Source organism: Erythrolamprus reginae, chromosome 1 (assembly GCF_031021105.1).
Source record: "Erythrolamprus reginae isolate rEryReg1 chromosome 1, rEryReg1.hap1, whole genome shotgun sequence".
Taxonomy (NCBI): domain Eukaryota; kingdom Metazoa; phylum Chordata; class Lepidosauria; order Squamata; family Dipsadidae; genus Erythrolamprus; species Erythrolamprus reginae.
In genome coordinates this window covers 314,769,829-314,792,384 of record NC_091950.1, presented here as the reverse complement: position 1 = coordinate 314,792,384, position 22,556 = coordinate 314,769,829, and the positions used below count along the sequence as shown (strand labels likewise).

Below are 22,556 nucleotides of genomic sequence, written 5' to 3'. Positions count from 1 at the left end.
TAAAGGTAATAACCAACACCTTGAATTTTTCAGGATGACCTGTCTCTAACCTGGCCCTTCAGGTTTTTTGGTTGTGCTTCTATTGCAACTATGATAAAGTTCATACACCTGGCTGCTGTTTGTCCGCTCCTTCTCTTTCTTTCCACCTTTTCCAGCATTCTCAAGGGAGAGGAAACTTATGAGAACCTGCCTAAAATATAACAAACTGAGCCAGATGATATGTACCTCAAGTGAGAATTCTTGTCTCTTCTTGGCAGTTTCCATCATTTGTTTAACCATATTACTTTATTCTGTCCTTTTCACACTCATCTGGAATTTCTTTAATTTCATTCCCCTGTTCCTCTAGTTATCTATAAATGAGATCTAGAATTTTGAACAATTCGTTATTTCTGATTGGGAAAAGGTGGGTATAAGTTGAAGATCTTATCATGGAAACTGACTAATGTTGTTCTATTTTAGTTTGACTGAATTTTTGCATGAACAGTTTATGAACTATTTCACATTCGGCCCTTGTTTATCTCTTTGCTGTTAAAATTGAAGTCTACCATTGGCTTGGGCAAAACTATAGCCAATTTTATTTATAGTTCAGTGGTACCTCTACCTAAGAACGCTACTACTTACGAATTTTTCTAGATAAGAACCAGGTGTTCAAGATTTTTTTGCCTCTTCTAAAGAGCCATTTTCCACTTACAAACTCAAGCCTCCAAAACTGTAACCGGAAAAGGCAGGGAGAAGCCTCTCTGGGGCCTCTCTAGGACTCTCCTGGGAGGAAACAGGGCTGGAAAAGGAAGGGAGAAGCCTCCATGGGGCCTCTCTAGGAATCTCCTAGGAGGAAACAGGGCCTCCACCCTCTCTGTGGTTTCCCCTATCGCACGCATTACAGTACAGTGATACCTCGTCTTACAAACACCTCATCATACAAACTTTTCGAGATACAAACCCGGGGTTTAAGAGTTTTTTGCCTCTTCTTACAAACTATTTTCACCTTACAAACCTACCACCACCGCTGGGATGCTCCACTTCCAGACTTCCATTGCCAGCGAAGCATCCATTTTTGCGCTGCTGGGATTCCACTGAGGCTCCCCTCCATGGGAAACCCCACCTTTGGACTTCCGTTGCCAGCGAAGCACTCGTTTTTGTGATGCTGAGATTCCCCTGCTGGGATTCCCGTGCAGCATTGCAAAAACACAGAAGTCCAGAGGTAGGGTTTCCCATGGAGGGGAGCCTCAGGGGAATCCCAGCAGCACAAAAACGGGCACTTCGGCTGGCAAAAGGATTGAATTTTGGGCTTGCACACATTAATCACTTTTCCATTGATTCCTATGGAAAACATTGTTTCATCTTACAAACTTTTCACCTTAAGAACCTTGTCCCAGAACCAATTAAGTTTGTAAGACAAGGTATCACTGTATTTGCTTTTACATTGATTCCTATAGGGAAAATTACTTCTGCTTACAAACATTTCTACTTAAGAACCTGGTCACAGAACAAATTAAGTTTATAAGTAGAGTATCACTGTATATGTGCTGCTTCATCTGGTGATGTCCATTTTGGTCACTTCTCATCCTCAATCTTCAGTCCACTTTACTGGACAAGCATGAAATGAATGCCACTTTATTGTGTAGTTGAAGAAATTAAAATCTGCATAGTAGTTGAGTAAGACATAAAAAAACCCCACCCCAAGAAACACCAAGATTAAAATCTGGTTGATAATAATTGACTTTTAGAGAGGCATCTGAATTCTTGCAAACTCTTACTTTCATTCCTCCTGAGCTTATGGAACTTATATTTTAGTTTAGATGGCATAGTTATTATATTATACTTTTATATAATAATAGCTTATTTCATATATATCCCTGGACTCCCTATGAAGCAATGCAAGAGTATCAGTTAAACAAAACATGTCTTGGACCATATCTTCACCTTTGTCATTGAGTTCCAATGTATATCCATGGCTTCTTTTCAAACACATGTTGATAATGCCAAGGTGAGTTAATCCCAAAATAATATTAAATAGATGAAATATATTTCAGGAAAAATGAGTTGCTTTTAATTAGGCAGAGAATGACCCCAATAAATCAAAAAGCAGGATAGTGATAAAGTTTCTTTATTACTTCTTTGTTTATTTTGATGTGCTAAAACTAAAAGAATCATCAGGTTGCAGTGTCTAATGAACCCCAAGATCAAAAAAGATCTTGCTAATTATTAAGTTAACGAGGGCAAGTTCAGAGACCCAATTAAGTTAGAAATTATCCATTTCAAAGTATCTCAAAATGAAACATAAACATGACTTTATTGCTGCGATGGTTTCTTAACATATTATAAAAAGGTGCCCCATATATAACATCTAATGCTAATAATATGGAAATGAACTCACATACCAAGCTTCTACAACTTACAAGGCTTCCTCTTTTAATCTTGTATATATCAGTGTGACATCGTGGGCATTAATGCATCATTAATTGGAGGATATTCAGGTAAAAACTTTTGATGTAGCATAGCCACCTTGTCTGCTCAAGCTTACTAAGAAGAATCAATATCTTGGGGAACTGATAGACATGAGGCTCAAACAAGGTAGGCAACGGTGCAAGCAATTAAGATGCTGGACTGAGATCAAGGAGGCGCAAATTCAAGCCCATCTTCACCTTTGGCCTGTTGTTATCACTTATCCTATAGATTCCAAAACTTTATTGTAGAAAACTGGATTGTTATTAAATGGAATAAGTGAGACAGAAAGGCCCTTTCATGGTTGAAGTCTAGAAACTCTGGAGAAGGTGCAAAAAAGAGCAACCAAAATGATTAGGGGACTTGAAACCAAGACTTACGAAGAGAGATTGAGAGAACTGGGCATGGACAGCCTAGAAAAAAGAAGGTCTAGAGGGGACATGATAGCAGTTTACAGATACTTGAGGGGTTGCCACGGTGAGGAGGGGGTCTCTTTATTCCCCAGGGCACCAGAGGGCCGGACGAGGAACAATGGTTGGAAGCTGACCAAGGAGAGATTCAACCTGGAAATAAGGAAGAACTTCCTGACGGTCAGAGCGATCAACCAATGGAACTGCCTGCCAGGGGAGGTGGTGAACTCCCCAATTCTGGACACCTTCAAGAGGAGATTGGACTTCCATTTGGCTGGGGTGCTGTAGGGTTTCCTGCTCAGGCAGGGGGTTGGACTCGATGACCTAACGGTCCCTTTCAACTCTATTAATAAAATAAAAAAATAAAAAAATAAAAAATAAAATCCTTGCAACTCAAATGTGGTAACTCTGTTTCAATTAAATCTACAAGGTAATCCTTTGTATTTATGTATGTATGTATGTATGTACGTACATACGTTTTGATTTGATTTGATTTGATTTGATTTGATTTGATGATTTGATTTGATTTGATTTGATTTGATTTGATTTGATTTGATTTGATTTGATTTGATTTGATTTGATTTGATTTGATTTGATTTGATTTGATTTGATTTGATTTGATTTGATTTGATTTGATTTGATTTGATTTGAATGCCGCCCCTCTCCGAAGAATCGTAGCGGCTCACAACAAGAATACAAAATATAAATCCAATGATTAAAACAGGAAAACAGTTAAAAACCCTTGATTTAAAAACACTCATACAACCCAAACAAACAGTACATAAAACAGAGCAGCCGAGGGGAATCAATTTCCCCATGCCTTGGGGCAAAAGTGGGTATTTAGGAGTTTGCGAAAGGCAAAGAGGGTGGGGGCCAGTCCTAATCTCCGGGGGGAGTTGATTCCAGAGGGTCAGGGCCACCACAGAGGAGGCTCTTCCCCTGGGTCCCACCAGTCGGCACTGTTTTGTCGACAGGACACGGAGAAGGCCAGCTCTGTGGGACCTCGTCGATTGCTGGGATTTGTGTGGCAGAAGGTGGTCCCGAAGGTATGACGAAAAGTGGGTGGAGAGGTTATCTTGAAATATTTAATTATTTAATTAATTAATTGACAATTAATTAATTAATTAACAATTAATTAACATGTAAATAAAACAATTAATTAATTGTTTTATTTATATGTCGCACCTCTCGGAGGACTCGGGATGGCTTACAACCAATAATGGACAGCCAAGTTTTTTACTGCCACACTGTGGGTATGGCTTATTTTGTGGGTGTGGCTTAATGGTCATGTGACTGGGTAGGGGTGGCTTGCCGGCCATGTGACCAGGTGGGAGTAGCTTGGACGATCATCATCGTTCAAATGAACTGTTAAGTCCTCGACTTACAACCTCACCAATGTCTCTCTCTGGAGTGACAATTTGCTTTGCATTTCCCATGCTCTCCTTCCTGGGTCGCCCCCCCCCCCCACCTCAGGCTGGGTAGCTAGGCGAACGGATGCTGAACAACAAGGCTGTCCTCAAGTAACATCTGCTACCCTATGCGTTTGACTCAGGCAGTGATCTCTGTCTTGGAATGTTAAAAGGAAATTAAATGGCAGCTCTGTCTCTATGGAATCAAAGAGGAGGGGCAACGGTCTACCTATTTTCTAAAGCACCAGAAGGCAGGACAATAAACAATGGTTAGAAACTCATGGAGGAGAAAAACAACCTGGAATTGAGGAGAAACTTTCGAACAGTGAGGACAATTAACCAGTGGAACAACTTTGCCTTCAGAAGTTGTGGGTGTTTTAAGGAAGAGATTGGACAGTCGCCTGTCTGAAATGACATAGGACCTCCTGCTTTGGCAGGGGGTTGGACTAGAAGACCTCTAAGGTCCCTTCCAATTCTATTCTGATTCGGATTTAGAATTTAGAATTTAGGAAGACAGTGAAGACTATGATTTTTCATTAACTGTGTGGGGCTTCAATTGTTACTCTTGCAATGTCATTTTGAATTATGCTTTAATTATTATTTTTTAAATGATTTTTAGCTGTATTTTTATATGAGCCATTGAATGCTTACTGAATTGAGGCAGGATATAAACCAAGTGAACACATTAATATAAATAAATAACACCTTTAACATGTCTTTTTTTTTTCCAGAGGAGCTGATAGAGAAATAACAGCGATGTTTTATTAATTGAAACTTGCTTCCTTTGCTACTAATTAGCCTTCGTTATTATTTATTTAGGTGCTGAGTTTGTGTTTAGTGCTTTACAAGACAAATAAAAGACACCTGCCTTGAAATCATTTTTTTAAAAAAACTTATTTAAGTGCTCTTATTGCTTTATTGCTTCTTATTAAGATTTGAAGTCAGAACTGAAATGTTATCACAGAATCATAAAGCGTTGGGTTTAGAGGCAAATGCACAGAGCAGAACAAAAAGGAAGGAATCCATGGCTGTGCTTATCCTTAAGTGATTTATATAAGTAAGGGCCCACAGAGTTGGCCTTCTCCAGGTCCCGTCCGCCAAACAATGTCAATTGGTGGGACCTCGGGGAAGAGCCTTCTCTGTGGCAGCTCCGACACTTTGGAACCAACTGCCTCCAGAGATCCGCATTATCTCCACCCTACCAGTCTTCCAGAAAGCTGTTAAGACCTGGCTTTTCTGGCAGGCCTGGAATCAGGCTGATTGCAAGTATGTATGTTTTTTTATATTACAGTGGTACCTCTACTTAAGAACTTAATTCGTTCAGTGACCAGGTTCTTAAGTAGAAAAGTTTATAAGTAGAAACAATTTTTCCCATAGAAATCAATGTAAAAGCAAATAATGCATGCAAACCCATTAAAGCTCAGAATTTGGGTGGGAAGAGGAGGAGGAGGACAGTCACTGCCGAAGGAAGAAGGTGAGGTGAGGGGAATAAAAAAAAATCCAAAACTTTAAGGCTTGGGGGGAAAAAAGAGGGACTCTGAGGCGCCGAGGAGGAGCATGCGCCTCCCATACACCCGGCACGAGGCTGCCTCCCATACACTGCGCCAGAGAGAGAAACCCAGGCAGGCGAGAGTGGGGAACCTCCCGCTCCTTTGACCAAAAGGTGGTGGCTGCTGCTGCTGCAACCTGCTTTCTCTTCCTTCCCATGCTGAAGGGCTCCCCTCTTCTCTTGCTCGCTCACTTTGTAGCCGGCACCTTTCCTTCACTTGGTAACTCCTCAGTTTGGCTGAAGCACCCCCTTTTGCCTTTCCACGCCCTGACTCTCCGGGAGGCAATCTCACGCCGGATGTGTGGGAGGCAGTGCGAGGGAGTCACCACAGCAAAATGCTTTTTCCCCTCTCCAAGCGCCCAAAGAAAGGAAAATGCTTTGTTTGCTCTGGACTGCCAAAGCCTCCTTAAGCTCCACCAAAAGGCTCCTCTGACAGCCCAGAAAAGCCTGAGATGGCCGGGATTAAAGGGGGAATGGCAGGAAACTGTCTGGGCCTTCGTGCCACTCTCAAATTTCCTGGGAAATTTTTCCAGGCTCGGGTTCTTAAGTAGAAAATGGTTCTTAAGGAGAGGCAAAAAAATCTTGAACACCTGGTTCTTATCTAGAAAAGTTCTTAAGTAGGGGCAGTTCTTAGGTAGAGGTACCACTGTACTGTTATTACTGATTTTTATTATTAGATTTTAGCTGTTTTTATTGTTGTTGTATTTATTCCAATTGTAAATAAATAAATAAATAAACAAACAAATAAGTAAATAAATAAGCAAATAAATAAGCAAATAAATAAGCAAATAAATAAATAAGCAAGCAAACAAACAAACAAATAACAAGCCAATTGGCAGAAATTACCACTGCAAAGCAGGGGAAATAATACCAACAATAATGCCATTCTATTACTATACGACTAGATAAAACCAAACAAGAAAAAATCTGAGAGATGAACTTCTTCAAAGTATGTAATGTGTGCTAAAGAGTTTAGTTCATTTTTATCATCCTTGTTTCTCTGTGATTGGTCAATACAGGCTTTGGTATCCCTGTCTGTCCTAAGCACCAGGCTTAAGAAGGAGGCTACCCACTGTAAAGACAGAACAGGGAAAAGTACTACAAAGCTGCTGTGCCAGGGAGATGTGCCAGAATGAGTGACACCCAGAAAATTTATAAGGAAGGAGGTTGAAACTCTGAGCAGAGAACTGGCCATGGCAGTGTTATACAAAAAAAGAGAGAACCCCCACAAGAAGATACAAAAACACTTATTTTCTCGTTGCTGCAGAAAACCAAGCTAAAAAATATATAAAAAGACTGAAATTGCAGCAGATAAAGTTAAGCAGTTTTCAGCAGATAAAGTTAAGAGAATATCCAAAAAGTAAGAGTTGCTTGAGGTTCTGGCTCAGGAAGACTCTTCTGTTTGAGAAACAACAAACTTCCTTCTCTCAGGCATGTTGTGTTTGTATCCTGCAGTGCAAATCCCACATTACACAGGGAATTAAATGGGATGATCATTAAGCTTCTTCTGATTCTAAGATTGGGTGGTTTTAGAACCAGAAGAGAGATATACTGCAGGACAAGATTTTTATATATTATCTAAGTAGAGATCGCATCTGTGGCATACAGAATTCCTTGTAGAATCTTTGAAGGTGCCTGAGGGAATAAAAAATAAAATAAAATCTTAATGCCAAGGTCTTATCAAGTCCCAATCAACATAATCTATTCCCGTTTAACTGCTTTATGAATGGCATCATTACATTTTATACTTGCCCTGGACATTATTTCTCCCAAGTGCATTATCTGCCATTGGCTTTTAAATGTGTTCAAATTAATAGAGAGTGTTGGGGTTTATATATGTATGTATGGACTTAAACTGCTGCACATTTGAATTAAAGAGCCACAGAATTTTTTTTAAAAGAGGGAAATAGTGTTAAGTAAGTTGCTTTGCAGCCACAATGCTAATTTGCTGCTATCCCAAGGAATATCCTCTAGGGAGCCTGAGATTTCAGAGCACAGACACAGCTAAAGAACAGGACATCCCATAATGAAATGATCCTACTTTGCAGCCCCACCCTAGAAGCTTTCTTCCCTGAGCTGGACTTTCTTTTCTTTTTCCTTTCCTTCTTCTCCTCTCTTCTCCTCTCCTCCTCCTCCTCTCCTCTCCCTTCCCTTCCTTTCCCTTCCCTTCCCTCCTCTCCTCTGCTCTCTTTATTCTTTTCTCATCTTTTCTTCACCCTATGGGGCATGTATCCATTTTATCTTTATAATAAACCTGTGGATTAGATCATTATTTTATTTTTTATTTTATTTTATTTTATTTTATTTTATTTTATTTTATTTTATTTTATTTTATTTTATTTTATTTTATTTTATTTTATTTTATTTTATTTTATTTTATTTTATTTTATTTTATTTTATTTTATTTTATTTTATTTTATTTTATTTTATTTTATTTTATTTTATTTTATTTTATTTTATTTTATTTTATTTTATTTTATTTTATTTTATTTTATTTTATTTTATTTTATTTTATTTTATTTTATTTTATTTTATTTTATTTTATTTTATTTTATTTTATTTTATTTTATTTTATTTTATTTTATTTTATTATTTTATTTTATTTTTTATTTTATTTTATTTTATTTTATTTTATTTTATTTTACTTTACTTTACTTTACTTCATTTCATTTCATTTCATTTCATTTTTTGATTTGATTTGATTTGATTTGTATGCCACCCCTCTCCGAAGACTCGGGGCGGCTCACAATAACAGTACAAACCCAATATTTTAAAAGAATTTAAACCCCTTCATAGAAAAAGCAATCATACATCTCACACAAACAACGCATAAAATAAAAATGGTCAAGGGGAATCAATTTCCCCATGCCTGATGACAGAGGTGGGTTTTAAGGAGTTTGCGAAAGGCAAGGAGGGTGGGGGCAATCCTAATATCTGGGGGAAGTTGATTCCAGAGGGTCGGGGCCGCCACAGAGAAGGCTCTTCCCCTGGGTCCCGCCAGACGACATTGCTTCATCGATGGGTCCTGGAGAAGGCCAACTCTGTGGGACCTAAGTGATCGCTGGGATTCGTGCGGCAGAAGGCTTTATTCGACTTCTATACTGCCCAATCCCAAAGGACTCAGGGCGGCTTATAATAATACAATATAAAGAGATACAAAGCAGTAAAAAAGAAGTTGAATATTATATCTAAGACTGAAACCCCATCATAAAAACCCCATTTGTTATTTTTAAAAAGTCATAATCATATGCATACACACCATTCATAAAGTTTGGCCACGAAAGATGTACAATTCATGGCCCCCAGGCCTGCTGGCAAAGCCAGGTCTTTGTAGCCTTACGAAAGGCCAGCAGGGTGGAAGCAGTATGGACATCGGGCAGTAGTTGGTTCCATCGAGCCGGGGCAGACACAGAGAAGGCCCTCCCCCATGGTCCCGCCAACCTGCCTTGCTTAGTCGATGGGACCTGGAGGAGGCCAACTCTGTGCGCTCTTATTGGTCTCTGAGAGGTATGTGGCAAGAGAGGGTCTTTTTGATTAAGATCAAAATAAACTGTTTCAAAGCTATCAGTGGCTTTGTATGGCCAAAGTTGGGTTTTTCACTTCATTTCCCCACGCCCATTTCCAACAAGCTACTAGCAGACCCTGTTGGCACTGAAGATACTAACAAGCTGCATTAACCTAGATAACATCCTGAGTTGGGGGCTTTATTGACCCCCTTCGATGAAGGTGAACCCACCCATCAAGCAGTTGTAGAATTTTCCACGTGGGCAGAGCCGTATGCCTGGAACTCTGAAACAGAAATCACACATTTTAAGGTGATGTATTATACATTAGGGCTTTCCATGCTCTAAAAATCATTCACAAAATATACAGTGCCTTGAATCTTATCATAGTTATATGCTCTGCCTTACAGCACTATACAAATCTTTTCACTCTCACTCAGAAGCCTAGAAAATATAGTGCCTGCTTTCATGAATAACCGAGATATCCTGTACTCCATAAAGTCTGTTCGTGTCTTCCAAATCATTTCTGAAGCATGCACAGCTCTATTAAATCTAAGTCAAATAAATCTACAACTCTCGGGCAGATATAAACTGGCTCTACTCTCAAAGTAAATCACAAATTACATGGCTCCTGTGATGATTATCTGTTGGGTGGGTTTTCCATACTATGTGCATGTGTATAAATATGTAAACAATTGGAATGAATGAGCTGGAAGGGACCTTGGAGGTCTTTTAGTCCAGCCTCCTAGCCAAACAGAAGATTTCTTTTTTTAAACTTTATTTAAAATTTCCAATATAATAAAAAGAAAAAGCATATACATATTGTTCTGCCGGACTCTCTGGTAGGAGCCTCCTGAAAATTCAAGGATACAAATTTCAGACACACACACGTTTGAAAATTCAAAACAATGTTCTTTATCACAAAATTCAAAATAAACTGAGCACTCTTTTTGTATTGCAAAGAGCACTCGTCCCAAAACAACCGGGTAGTCTGTACAATTTCCCTTAATCAGTCTTTAAGTACTTAGCTAGCAGCTGTGAAGAAACTTCACACCCCTTCATCTTCCACCAAGTGAAACACCCACACACTTTGCTCTGCATTGGTTTCAAAGATGTGAAAAATCAACAAACAAAATCAAGGCACGGTCCTGAAGAATTGCGATCAGATAATCTTCCACAACGGCCAAACCCACATGCTATTTATAGCAGCAGCCCTAATTACTAGAGCCCCACCCAAACACAGGTGGCCTCTCTTATCTCCGGTAATATGTCCTTACTTGGTCTCTTCTGTGCCTGCGTGAGTCCAAGACATCTTCATCTGAATCAATGGAAGATAATGGAGATTGACTGCCTGGGCTGGGTGCCAAGCCCCCCTCTTCCATGTCACTCCCACCTTCTTCGTCCGAGGAAACTCAACTCTGAACTGACTCTGTCGGCAATAACAGAGGCCTATGACATGATGAAGTTTCCCCTGCATCCACCTCCACATTCCCTGGGGCAGGAGCTGGGCCAGAGCCAACCACAACACATATGCAGATAATAATTCATTTCTGAATCAATATGCAACCATTTCTAACTTGATTAGTTACTTTCATCAATAAAGAGATAAGATGAATAAACTTATGTATTTGTATATTTCATCTGTTATTACATTTAATACGTTTTGATCTCTCGTCATCTCTTTAAATTATTCTCTTCTCAATCCAGTTGTACCATTTATCCCAAAGTTTGTTTTTTCATCTGCATTCGTGCCTTTGATGTCTCTTATCATCTCGTCCATCTCCACGCACCTATAGATTTTTTTCTATTATTTGCATTTCTGACGGGATTTCTTGACTTTTCCAGTTTTGAGCATATATAATTCTTGTGGCGAACCTATACAGATTTCATATAAGTGACTGTCTAGGCTTTTCTTAAAAACTTCCAGTGATGGAGCACCCACGATTTGAAGGCAAGCTCTTCCACTGGTTAATTGTCCTCACTGTTAGGAGATATCTCCTTAATTCCTGGTTGATTCTCTCTTTGATTAGTTCCCAACCTGTGTTCCTTGTTCTGCCCTCCAGTGCTTTGGAGTATAATTGACCCCCTCTTCTTTCTGGCAGCCCCTCAAGTACTAGAATACTGCTTCTAATTCCTGCAACTGTTCTTTATATGTCTTTGTCTCCAAGCCCTGAATCATCTTAGTTGCTCTTCTTTGCACTCCCCTCCCTCAAAGTCTCAACATCTTTTTGTAATGTAGTGACCAAAACTGGATGAAGTATTCTAGCTGTGGTCTTACTAGGGTTTTATAAAACAGTACTAATACTTCATGTGATCTTGATTCTGTGCCTCATTTATACAAGCCAGTATTGTATTAGCTTTTTTGGCTGCTGCTGCACACTGCTGGTGTGTGTGTATATGTGTGTGTGTGTGTGTTTGAGTGTAGAGTTGGTATTTTACAGCACTTATCACAAGCAATAATAATGTATTATTACATACCATTATGGCCCTTTAGAAATAAACTGTATAATTTATGTATATTAATAACTTACTTTTCCATTAAATACAACAAGGGCCACCTATTCCAGGCTAATTATCACTGTATATTTAATGGTTCGAAAAGGCTTTCAAGGCTTGCTACCTGCAATCCTTTCATTAAAAGTTAAATTTAGCATTCAGGTATTGCCACGTCCTTAGTACAGAAAATCAAATACACACCACTGAATAAGTAATTTTGTTTGTGTATGCAAACTAATTTCATGCTATTAGTAGCGAATGCCACTAAGGATTAGCAATCTATGAACAGCAAATAAAATTAATTACTCCTTAGAAGCTGACTTTCAACACTGCGAGTCTAACTTGCCAAGCTTTATGATCAGTAGCTTTGAAAAAAAAAGAGGAAGTTTTTCATTCAGGCAAAGAAAAAATAGTGGCCATCATCTTCTTCCATGCATCAATTAGATGCATTATTGTCAGGTACTTACTCAAAGGATTTACTAAATAAACAAAGCTATTAAATTATTGGGAGTGTTGTGATTAATTTCAGAAAGACTTGCACTGCAACCCTGATTGTATTACACTGAATCAGTGTGCTTCAACTGGTAAAATATAAAAATATGTGTTTGTATTTCTGCATGTATGCACATGTGTGTGTGTGAGAGAGAGATGGGGAAAGAGAGGGAGGGAGGGAGGGAAGGAGGGAGGAAGGGAGAGATGATTTAATGGGCAGTTGAAGGCAGGAGAGTGTTTATTTATTTGTTTGCTTAGACTTAAAAGCCAGTCACAGACTCTAGGATTATAGTCAATGGGAGCCCCTATCCCAATACCAAGACAAAGCTTTGTACATTAAAAGTTTTATCAATTAGTTAAATTAAGAACATTGTTTATCTACATTTTGAGGAGGGAGGAAACTTGATGACTGATTTCAGAATGTTTACATAACGCATGATATGACAATAAATATATTCCATTTCTAATCACACCGTGAAGAATTACACCCATTTCTCACCATAATGTTCAATCCATGTGAATGTGAATTCTCTCAACACTACTTCACTCAGTGGAACTCAGTTGTTGTTTTTTTCCTTAATATTAGATTTGTGCCTATATATATTGTTTTATCATTTGTTGTGAGCCACCCGAGTCTTCGGAGAGGGGCGGCATACAAATCTAATAAATTATTATTATTATTAACTGGCAAAGCAGGAAAGGATACAGTGAAACTTACTGAAAGACAAATCTTCAACTGACAGTTTGACTCTTCAGGTGATGCTGGACAAAAATCCAAGTACGAAAACAAAGGCCAGCCTTTTGAAGACATAAAGGCCATATTCTGGATGCAGAGGACTAATGGTTTGAAAGAAGGATAAAAGAAGCCATATTCTCAGGGGTGGGCAGCAGGCAGGATGGTTTATCCCCTCTTTTTACCCACCTCGGAAGGATGGAAGGCTGAGTCAACCGTGAGCCTACTGAGATCCGATATCTCCTTGTTAAATCTGAGGAATAAAGAAATGGGCTTTAAGCGAGGTTACTACAGTAGCAACCAACAAAACGATCTACCACCTATCGAGGGTCAGAGTTTTAAAGTTCACTCATTCCCAGTAACTGAATTTAAACATGCCTGGGATAAACATATATCCATCCTAAGATAAAATACAGGAAATAGTATAAGGGCAGACTAGATGGACCATGAGGTCTTTTTCTGCCGCCAATCTTCTATGTTTCTATGTTGATTTTGGGTGTGAGGACATTATTTTATAGCATTTAGACTTGTATATATACCACTTCCCAGTGCTTTACAGTCCTCTCTAAACGGTTTACAGAGAGTAAGGGTATTGCCCCAACAATCTGGGTCCCCATTTTACCGACCGTGGAAGGATAGAAAGCTGAGTCAACCTTGAGCCTGGTGAGATTTGATCTGCCGAACTGCTGGCAGCCGGTGATCAGCAGAAGTACCTTGCAGTACTGCACTCTAACCACTGCACCACCGAGACTGTATTTTGACCTTAGCCTAACTCCTGATTTAAAAAAAACTAACAAACATTTTTAAAAAATAGGATCCGAGAAGTTTCTTCTGATCAACCGGACTATATTTTTATAACAACAAAGCCTTTCCCCGGAAATTTCTGCAGTAGTGCTAATTCTAGACTTAACCTTTAGGGCAGTGGTTCTCAACCTGGGGGTCAGGACCCCTTTGGGGATCGACTGTTTCACAGGGGTAGCCTAAGGCCATGGGAAAAGACAAAGTTCCCATGGTGTTAGGAACTAAAGCTTCAATTCTGGAGCCTTGGAACAAATTTTTACAATCAACGAATCAGGTGTTTACGGTGGGAGTGTCCCTATGACCTTCCTGCCAATCAGCTCAAAGCTCTGTTGGGAGAATTGGCGCTAGACTTATGGTTGGGGGTCACCACAACATGAGGAACTGTATTAAGTGGTCAAGGCATTAGAAAGGTTGAGAACCACTGCCTTACGGGGGTGTGATAGCTAGTAGAAATTCAAGTTAACTTTCACTCAGCAAGGTTGCTTATTTAGCAGGCAGTGGTTCAGAGAAGGCGCTGTCATTCAGCCTTAGGAAGATGGAAAGAGGGCAAACAAGGGAGTTTTCCATCCTCTCTCCACAAGGAGACCGGAAGGCTGGTCCCATCCAGAGGATGGCCCAAGCCTGGAATATACAAGATGCTCCTTTGGATCTTCTGGTGTGAAATCTATCTAGTCCTTTCCTACAAAAACAACAACAGAAAAAAAATCCTGGTGCTCACTCGGTTCAGATGAGCTACAATCTGGATATCTTTAATGAGAATATACATCTGCTCACTTCCTCCCTCCCTCCCTCTCTCTCTCCAATCAAAGGCTCTTCTCCATTACTGAAGTCAATCACTCTCCATCCAGCCACTAAAGCAATGCCAGCATCCAATTTGCTGCCCTCTCTGTCAATCTTGAACCTGCTTTTATTGCCTCCGTTTCAAGCCACAGCCAAATGGCATGCCCTAATTTGTGAACATGCCAAGCACATTAAATGGTTGGAGGTTGTTGTTGTTGTTATTATTGTTGTTGTTTTTCTCCTTCCCCAGGCTTCACTGCACTTCCTTCAGCAACTGAGTTTGCAGAGAAGGGCAGCATAGAAATCTGACCACATAAACTGTTCATCAGGGTAACAGCAGGATAATTTGGTCTATCTTCTTTAGGCTCTTTGTTCCATTCCGGGAATAGAATAGAATGCAATGGAATAGGATGGGATGGGATGAGATGGGATAGGATAGGATAAGGATAAGGATAAGGTTAAGGTTAAGGATAAGGATAGGGTAAGGTAGGATGGTATGGTATGGTATAGTAGAGTAATAGGATAGGACAGTATAGCATGGAATGGAATGGAATGGAATAGAATAGAATAGAATAGAATAGAATTCTTTATTGGCCAAGTGTGATTGGACACACAAGGAATTTGTCTTTGGTGCATATGGTCCCAGTGTACATAAAAGATACTACTAGTATCCATGTCCTGGTTTGCAATTCAGCAGGGTGATCGTGTTCATCATTCCCCAAATCGAACCAACCTGTCCGGTTCGACCACCCTCTCCCCCCCCCCCCCCAAGATCAGTTTTGATTGTGCTGCCGGTACTACAACAACTCCGCCGGTGTTTCAGTGCAACCGGGTTGAGTCCGTGGAGGTGGGTGGGGGAATGGGAGGGTTGCTAAGAAGTTGTGTGGTCAGACAATCTAATCGAAGCCTGGCGTGATTAAACGGGCGGACCATGAGACTAGAGACAATGGCCCAAGCCCCTACATATATTGTTGTCCCCAAAGCCGCAGCGTGGAGCTGACCGGAAATCTTCAGATCGTCTGGAGCAGGGGTAGGCAAAGTTGGCTCTTCTCTGACTTGCGGACTTCAACTCCCAGAATTCCTGAGCCAATCATGCTAGCTCAGGAATTCTGGGAGTTGGAGTCTACATGTCAGAGAAGAGCCAACTTTTCTTACTACCCGTGGTCTGAAGTGTGAGCCTGGATGTATTTTGCTGTTTTCGAAAAGTGGCATTCATTAGCATCTTCTTCCCGTCTTCAGCAACCGTGCAATCCACTAAGGACAGGAGATCTCCAACCTTGGCAACTTTAAGCCTGGTGGACTTCAACTCCCAGAATTCCTCAGCCAGCTTTGCTGTAGGTCTCAGCCTATCTGCGGGAGCCCCCAAATTCCCAGGATCCAGAGGCATAAAGATCCCAGCTGAAAGGAAGTCCAGACAGAAGTGCTGGAGAACAGATTTTTGCAAGGTGCTTGGCAAATATCTCCGTGCTGGCTGCTCAATTCCCACTCCTAACAATATCTGCAAGATAAAATCTGAGATCCTCCTCTTCCTCTCAAGCAAAGTTCTACCTGAAAGTCCCCCCCTCTTCACCAGCCCTGGTCCATCCGACTCAGAGGAAGAATCCTGACTTTCATAGGCGGTTGCCGAGTTCAAGCATCGGTTTAGCCCAGGGGTAGGCAAAGTTGGCTCTTCTATGACTTGTGGACTTCAACTCCCAGAATTTCTGAGCCAATCATGCTAGCTCAGGAATTCTGGGAGTTGAAGTTTACATGTCAATAGAAGAGCCAACTTTGGCTACCCTTGGTTTAGCCGAGATAAATTAACTGAATGGGCTGCTTTTAACTACGTGCGACATCTGGGAAAAACCGCCTTGGGGGTTTAACACTTTGCAAGTTCAGCCTAATGTAGACCTTTAACTAGTCTGGTTCAGCCCTTTTGGGTGATCCCGACTTGAGCGCCGAGCCTCAGAACTTACTCTTAGACTATCCGCTTGGATGGCTCAATGGCTAAGACACTGAGCTTGTCGATCAGAAAGGTCGGCAGTTCGGTGGTTCAAATCCCTAGTATAGGTCTCCCGAGCGAGCAGGGGGGTTGAACTAGATGACTTCCAATGTCCTTTCCAACTCTGTTATTAGTTCTAGCACTTTCCACTGTTGACCTCACCCGATTCCTAAGAGGTCAGGAAGGGGCGTGCATAAGTGCATCAGCCTGCCTATCGTCCCTGTCCTAATGTTTCTCTATTATTAGTACCAATATCGTGTATATAAACATTGTTATATCATTCTATACTACCAGTAGGTACTTGGCTACATACATACATACATACATACATACATACATACATACATACATACATACATACATACATGCATACATGCATACATGCATACAATCCCCCCCGCTACTCTCTGGATTGCCTTGCGTCTTTCTCCCCAGCGGTTGCTTGGGGACATTGCTGGGAGAAAGCCAAAAATCCTGCATTGCTCCCATGAACTTCAATCTGTGACTCTGTGCATCCCCCTCCGGCAGCAACGCACCACCAAAAACATGGACTTGTGTTCGTAGAACCTGCTAAAAACACAGCATTTGATTAGATTTCTCCCCTCTCGACTCTAATATATTATGGCTTTCACTTGATGGTCAGATTTATCACAAGCTAAGATTTCCCCTAGCTTGTTTAAAACCCAATTCGAATTCACCCAGTGTGTGTGTGCGTGTGTGTTCAAATACACCTTCATAGGACTAATTTATTCGGACGGTGATTTTTAGTGCTCCAATTCAACTTGACATCTTATTTAGTGAAAAGTCAAAATCGGGCGGTTAGAGTAGAGTGGAGTAGAGTAGGGCAGGGTAGGGCAGGGTAGGGTAGTGTAGAATACAATGGAATGGAATGGGATAGAATAGAATAGAATAGAATTCTGCATTGGTCAAGTTTGATTGGACACACAAGGAATTTGTCTTGGTGCATATGCTCTCAGTGTACATAAAAGAAAATATAGATTTGTCAAGAATCATGTGGTACAACACTTAATGATTGCCATAGAGGTCAAATAAGCAATGAGGAAATAATCAATATTAATAAAATATCTTAAGGAGACAAGCAACAAGTTACAGTCATGCCGTCATAAGTGGGAGGAGATGGGTGATAGGAATGATGAGAAAGAAACTAGTAGTAGTAATAATAATAATAGACAAGGGGTTTTAGTAGCCAGAATAATAGAATGTAAATAACATGGATCCAATGGATTAACTTTCGAGGAAAGGCGTTTAGAACCGGGATAACTGTGTTTTGTCTATTTTTCAACCGCAGTATCAATTTTTAAGCAAAAGAGAGACGGAATCGCTAAAGAGGGTAATGTACTGCTCAAAATAAATAAATAAAGGGAACACTTAAAGAACAGAATATAACTCCAAGTAAATCAAACTTCTGTGAAATCAAACTGTCCACTTAGGAAGCAACACTGATTGGCAATTAATTTCACATGCTGTTGTGCCCATTCAACTTTGTACAGAACAAAGTATTCAATGAGAATGTTCCATTCATTCAGATCTAGGATGTGTTACTTGAGTGTTCCCTTTATTTTTTTTAGAGAATGTAGAATATAAATAATATAGAATAATATAGCGTATATTGCCGCCTTCAATGAAGCGAGGTTTTCTTTTTCCACTCGAACGGGGCGTCCATACATCGGTACAATACACAATATTTCCCAAAGAGAACTTCTTTTTTAATTTAGAGAATTGATGGGCAATTTCACCCAATGCAAGCAAACTACTTTAGGAAGGAAACAAGCGACGGGAGGAAGCGGAAACATTTGTTTCTCCGACTGTTTTTCTCACGCTTTGTTCCCTGATCCGAAAAAAACGTTGTTTATTCGGAAACGATTCGGTCCTCAGCCAGCAGCGCGCTAGGATTGAGTTCATTAAGCAGTGTTTCCCAACCTTGGCCACTTGAAGATATCCGGACTTCAACTCCCAGAATTCCCCAGCCAGCATTCGCTGGCTGGGGAATTCTGGGAGTTGAAGTCCAGATATCTTCAAGAGGCGAAGGTTGGGAAACACTGCATTAAGGCATTTGCACGACTCGAGACGCGGAACTGCGCAGTCCTGGACGCGTCGCTCCAAACATCAGCGACGCGGCGTGGAACGAACTTACTTCCAAGTAAGTGAGTCTGCGAACTGCCGGACTCCGCTGATCGCGCTAGCTTTAAATAATGGAACTGTCGAGGTTTCTGCTTAGCATCCTAACTAGAAAGAACCCTTCGTTTTCAGAGAGAGGGTTTAAAGAAAAACAAGGACAGGGCGTAGATGGAGAAAGGTGCGAAGAAACCCCCACATTCAAAATACCCAACGGAACGGGAGGAAACAGGGTTCCTTTAAAAAATATTCCACCCAGGCCAGAAACATTGGGGGTTTTTTTAAATCAACTTCGGGAAATGCAGCTGTCGCTCATCTCCCCTCCTCGCACCCTGCCCGGTTCAACGCCTTTATTTATCGCTTCCCGATAGGCGAGGGAGGGGCACGGGTAGCATATGGTTAAAAAAAGAGATACTTTTTTGGTTAAAGCTGGTTAAATTTAGCGGCAGAACACGGGAGACAGATGGGGGGGAGAGAAAACTCTGCGAAAAATAAGTTATTAAAGAAAAAACGGCCTACCTTTTGATATTGGCAACCCAAGCCACCTTGTTGGTTGTAGTCGTTGTCGCCGTCGTCGCCATCATCATCATCATCATCATCATTATTATTATTACTGTATTATTATTATTATTATTATTATTATTATTATTATTATTATTATTATTATTATTATTATTAAAACCGATGGTCGGCTACAAATAATTGCTCTTAAGCCTGCCTGCCAGTTGGATATTCCTGGAGGCGAACTTCGCTCGGTTTCAACGGAAAAGCGCTTTGGGCTTCTCCGGCGGGAGCCAATCGAGACAAGCGCTTCAAATTTTAAGAATCTTCAAGGTTACTTTTATGTAGTGTGTATTTGTTGTTATTATTTTAAAAAATAATAAAAATTTTTTTTTAAAGTTACTTAGCGAGATAAATGAATGATGATGATATTAATAATAATAATAATAATAATAACTCCCAGCGACCAGTTAGATCCCACAGCGTTTGTCTTCTTCGGCCGTCAGCTAAACAGTGTTGGCTGCGGATCCCCGGGGGAGGGCCTTCTCTGTGGTTGCCCCGGACTCTCTGGAACCAGCTACCTCCTGAGATCCGCACTGCCCCCACCTTATTGGCCTTTCGTAAAGCCGTAAAGACCTGGCATTTCCGACAAGCCTGGGACCATTGACGGGGGGGGGGACGCTACTAGCGAGGTCCTCCGCCCATGAATGTATGGGTGGCTGCAATTATTTTAAATTGTACTGTATTGATCCATATTTATTTTATTGTGAGCTGTCCTGAGTCTCTAGGGCGTAGGGAGGCATAAAAATAAAAACAAACAAACAAATAAGAGAGAGAGAGAGAGAGAGAGAGAGAGAGAGAGAGAGAGAGAGAGAGAGAGAGAGATGAGAGAGATAGATGGATGGATGGATGGATGGATGGATGGATGGATGGATGGATGGATAGATAGATAGATAGATAGATAGATAGATAGATAGATAGATAGATGATAGATGATAGATGATAGATGATTGATAGATAATAGATGATAGAATAGAATAGAATTTCTTATTGGCCAGGTGTGATTGGATACACAAGGTCCCTGTAGAGGGGGCGGCATACAAGTCTTAATAATAATAATAATAATAATAATAATAATAATAATAATAATAATAATAATAATATTGCTTGGTGCATATGCTCTCAGTGTACATAGATAATAGATAAAAACAATAACAACAACAATAATAACAAAAATGATGATGATGATGATGATGACGACGACGATGGCCTAGTCACTGATGGCAGCATCCGTTTACCTTTCAGCAAATCTCGCTGGAGGAGGGGGGGGGTTGGGAGGTGGAATCGGACTCCCCCAAATTTCTCAGGCTCTTTCTGGGGTGCCCAAGATTTCCGGGAAGGGAACTTTGCCAGCGCAAGCCTCTCCTAAGCAGCAGCGACTCAAGCGGCGCTTCCTCCAAAGGCAGGCCCAAGGCAGCAGCAAACCAGGCGGGCAAGCCTCCCGCACCTTCGGCCACTGGGCCAGACCTGCAGAACCGTCCCAATCCAGCGGGGGGGGGGGCGCGCGCGCGTTGAGCTCGACTAAGCCGGACGCCTTTCCCCGAACAACCCCCCACCCCCCATAGACGGGTGCAGAGTAGTTCCACCCGAGGGTGGGGAGGAAACACCAAAGCATCTTCCCAAAAAACGTCGGGGCGGGGTGGGGGAGAAAGAGCAGCGGGGGGAAAAACTCCGCCTGTCAATGTCGGGCAGCCTGGGCGGGGCTTTATGGCCAGCCCCTTGGGACCCGGGGAAGGGGGGACCCCGGACGCTCCCCCAAATGCCCATGAATGAGGGTGGAGGGGGGATCCCCCTGACTCCAACTCGAAAAGCGCCGCCCCAAAGCAGGGCGCGTCATCGCCAGGAGCCCCCTCCGACGAGAGGAGGACCCCTTTTGTCTCCCGGCCGCTTCGCCAAGGCTATAAAAGCCCCTGGCATTCGGTTTGCGAGCTTAGATCGAGCCCAGGCGCGCCCGGCCGTCGGAGAGAAAGAAGAGCGAGGGGAAAAGGCTGCAAAAAAAACAACAACAAAAAAAAAACCATCCCCGGCCGCCCGGGTGGGCTTCTTTCTTTTCGGACTCCTCTTTCCTGAGACGGAGGCGTTGAGGATCCTGCAGCGGCTGCCTTGGGGTGGATCTCCTTCTTCCTCCCTCTCCCACCCAGCAGGGAAGCCTCTCCCACCCTCCCCCTTCCTCTACCCCCCCCAGCCCAAGATCATGGATTCTGACTCCAGCTCCGTCTCCAGCCGAGCTTCCTCTCCGGACATGGAAGAGCTCTACCTGAGGGACCACCACCATCACCACCACCACCACCACCACTCGGTCTCTTCCACCCAGAACGAAGTGGGCGCCAAGGGCCCGGGCGACAGCCATTCCCGGAGCGGCGCCAAAGGCTCCTCGTCCTCCTCCTCGTCGTCCTTGGCGGGGGGAGTCGATGGCGGCAAGTACAAACTGAAGAAGCAGCTGTCCGAGCAGGACCTCCAGCAGCTGCGGCTGAAGATCAACGGGCGGGAGCGGAAGCGCATGCACGACCTCAACCTGGCCATGGACGGGCTCCGCGAGGTGATGCCCTACGCGCACGGGCCCTCGGTGCGGAAGCTCTCCAAGATCGCCACCCTCCTGCTGGCCCGCAACTACATCCTCATGCTCACCAGCTCCCTGGAGGAGATGAAGAGGCTGGTGGGGGAGATCTACGGGGGACACCACGCGGCTTTCCACTGCGGGACCGTGGCCCACGCCCCCGGACACCCGGCCCACGCCCCAAGCGCCGTCCACCCCATCCTGGGCGCTGCCTTGGCGCCTCCCGCCGGCCCGGCCCTGCCCGGCTTGGGCGCACTCCGGCCGCCCCATTCGTTACTCAAGGCGCCCCCCGCCCCGCCGGCTCTGCAGCTCAGCGGTGGGGGCGGCGGCGGCGGCGGCTTCCAGCACTGGTCCGGCCTGCCTTGCCCCTGCAGCATCTGCCAGGTGCCTCCGCCGCCGCATCTGGCCGCCCTGTCCACCCCCGCCGCCGGCCTGGCCCGCCTCTCCACGGAAGCCAAGGACTTGCTGAAGTAAGCAGGCGGAACCGGCCCGAGATCACAGCCGGGAGATCCTTTTTTGCAGTTCGGGAGGGAAGGAGGGACTGGAGGGGGGGGGGGATTAAGCGGAGAAGCTGAGCCTCCATCCTCCAAGGGGGAGGGAAGTGGGTTGGGGGGGGATCTCGTGTGCATGCCTCGTCGTCTCCTCTCCCCCCCCCTCGAACCGCCTCCGTCCATCTTCTCGCCCCCGCTTTCCCCCTCCCTGG

The 22,556-nt window shown here is 42.7% G+C and overlaps 1 protein-coding gene across 1 annotated transcript; it reads left to right on the top strand.

Moving 5' to 3' along the window:
- The first annotated feature begins 21,490 nt into the window (after nt 1–21,490).
- On the top strand, nt 21,491–22,327 carry OLIG3 (oligodendrocyte transcription factor 3). The gene has a single exon (XM_070739926.1). The coding sequence runs from the start codon at nt 21,491–21,493 to the stop codon at nt 22,325–22,327; it is 837 nt and encodes a 278-aa protein (XP_070596027.1).
- The last annotated feature ends 229 nt before the right edge of the window (nt 22,328–22,556 follow it).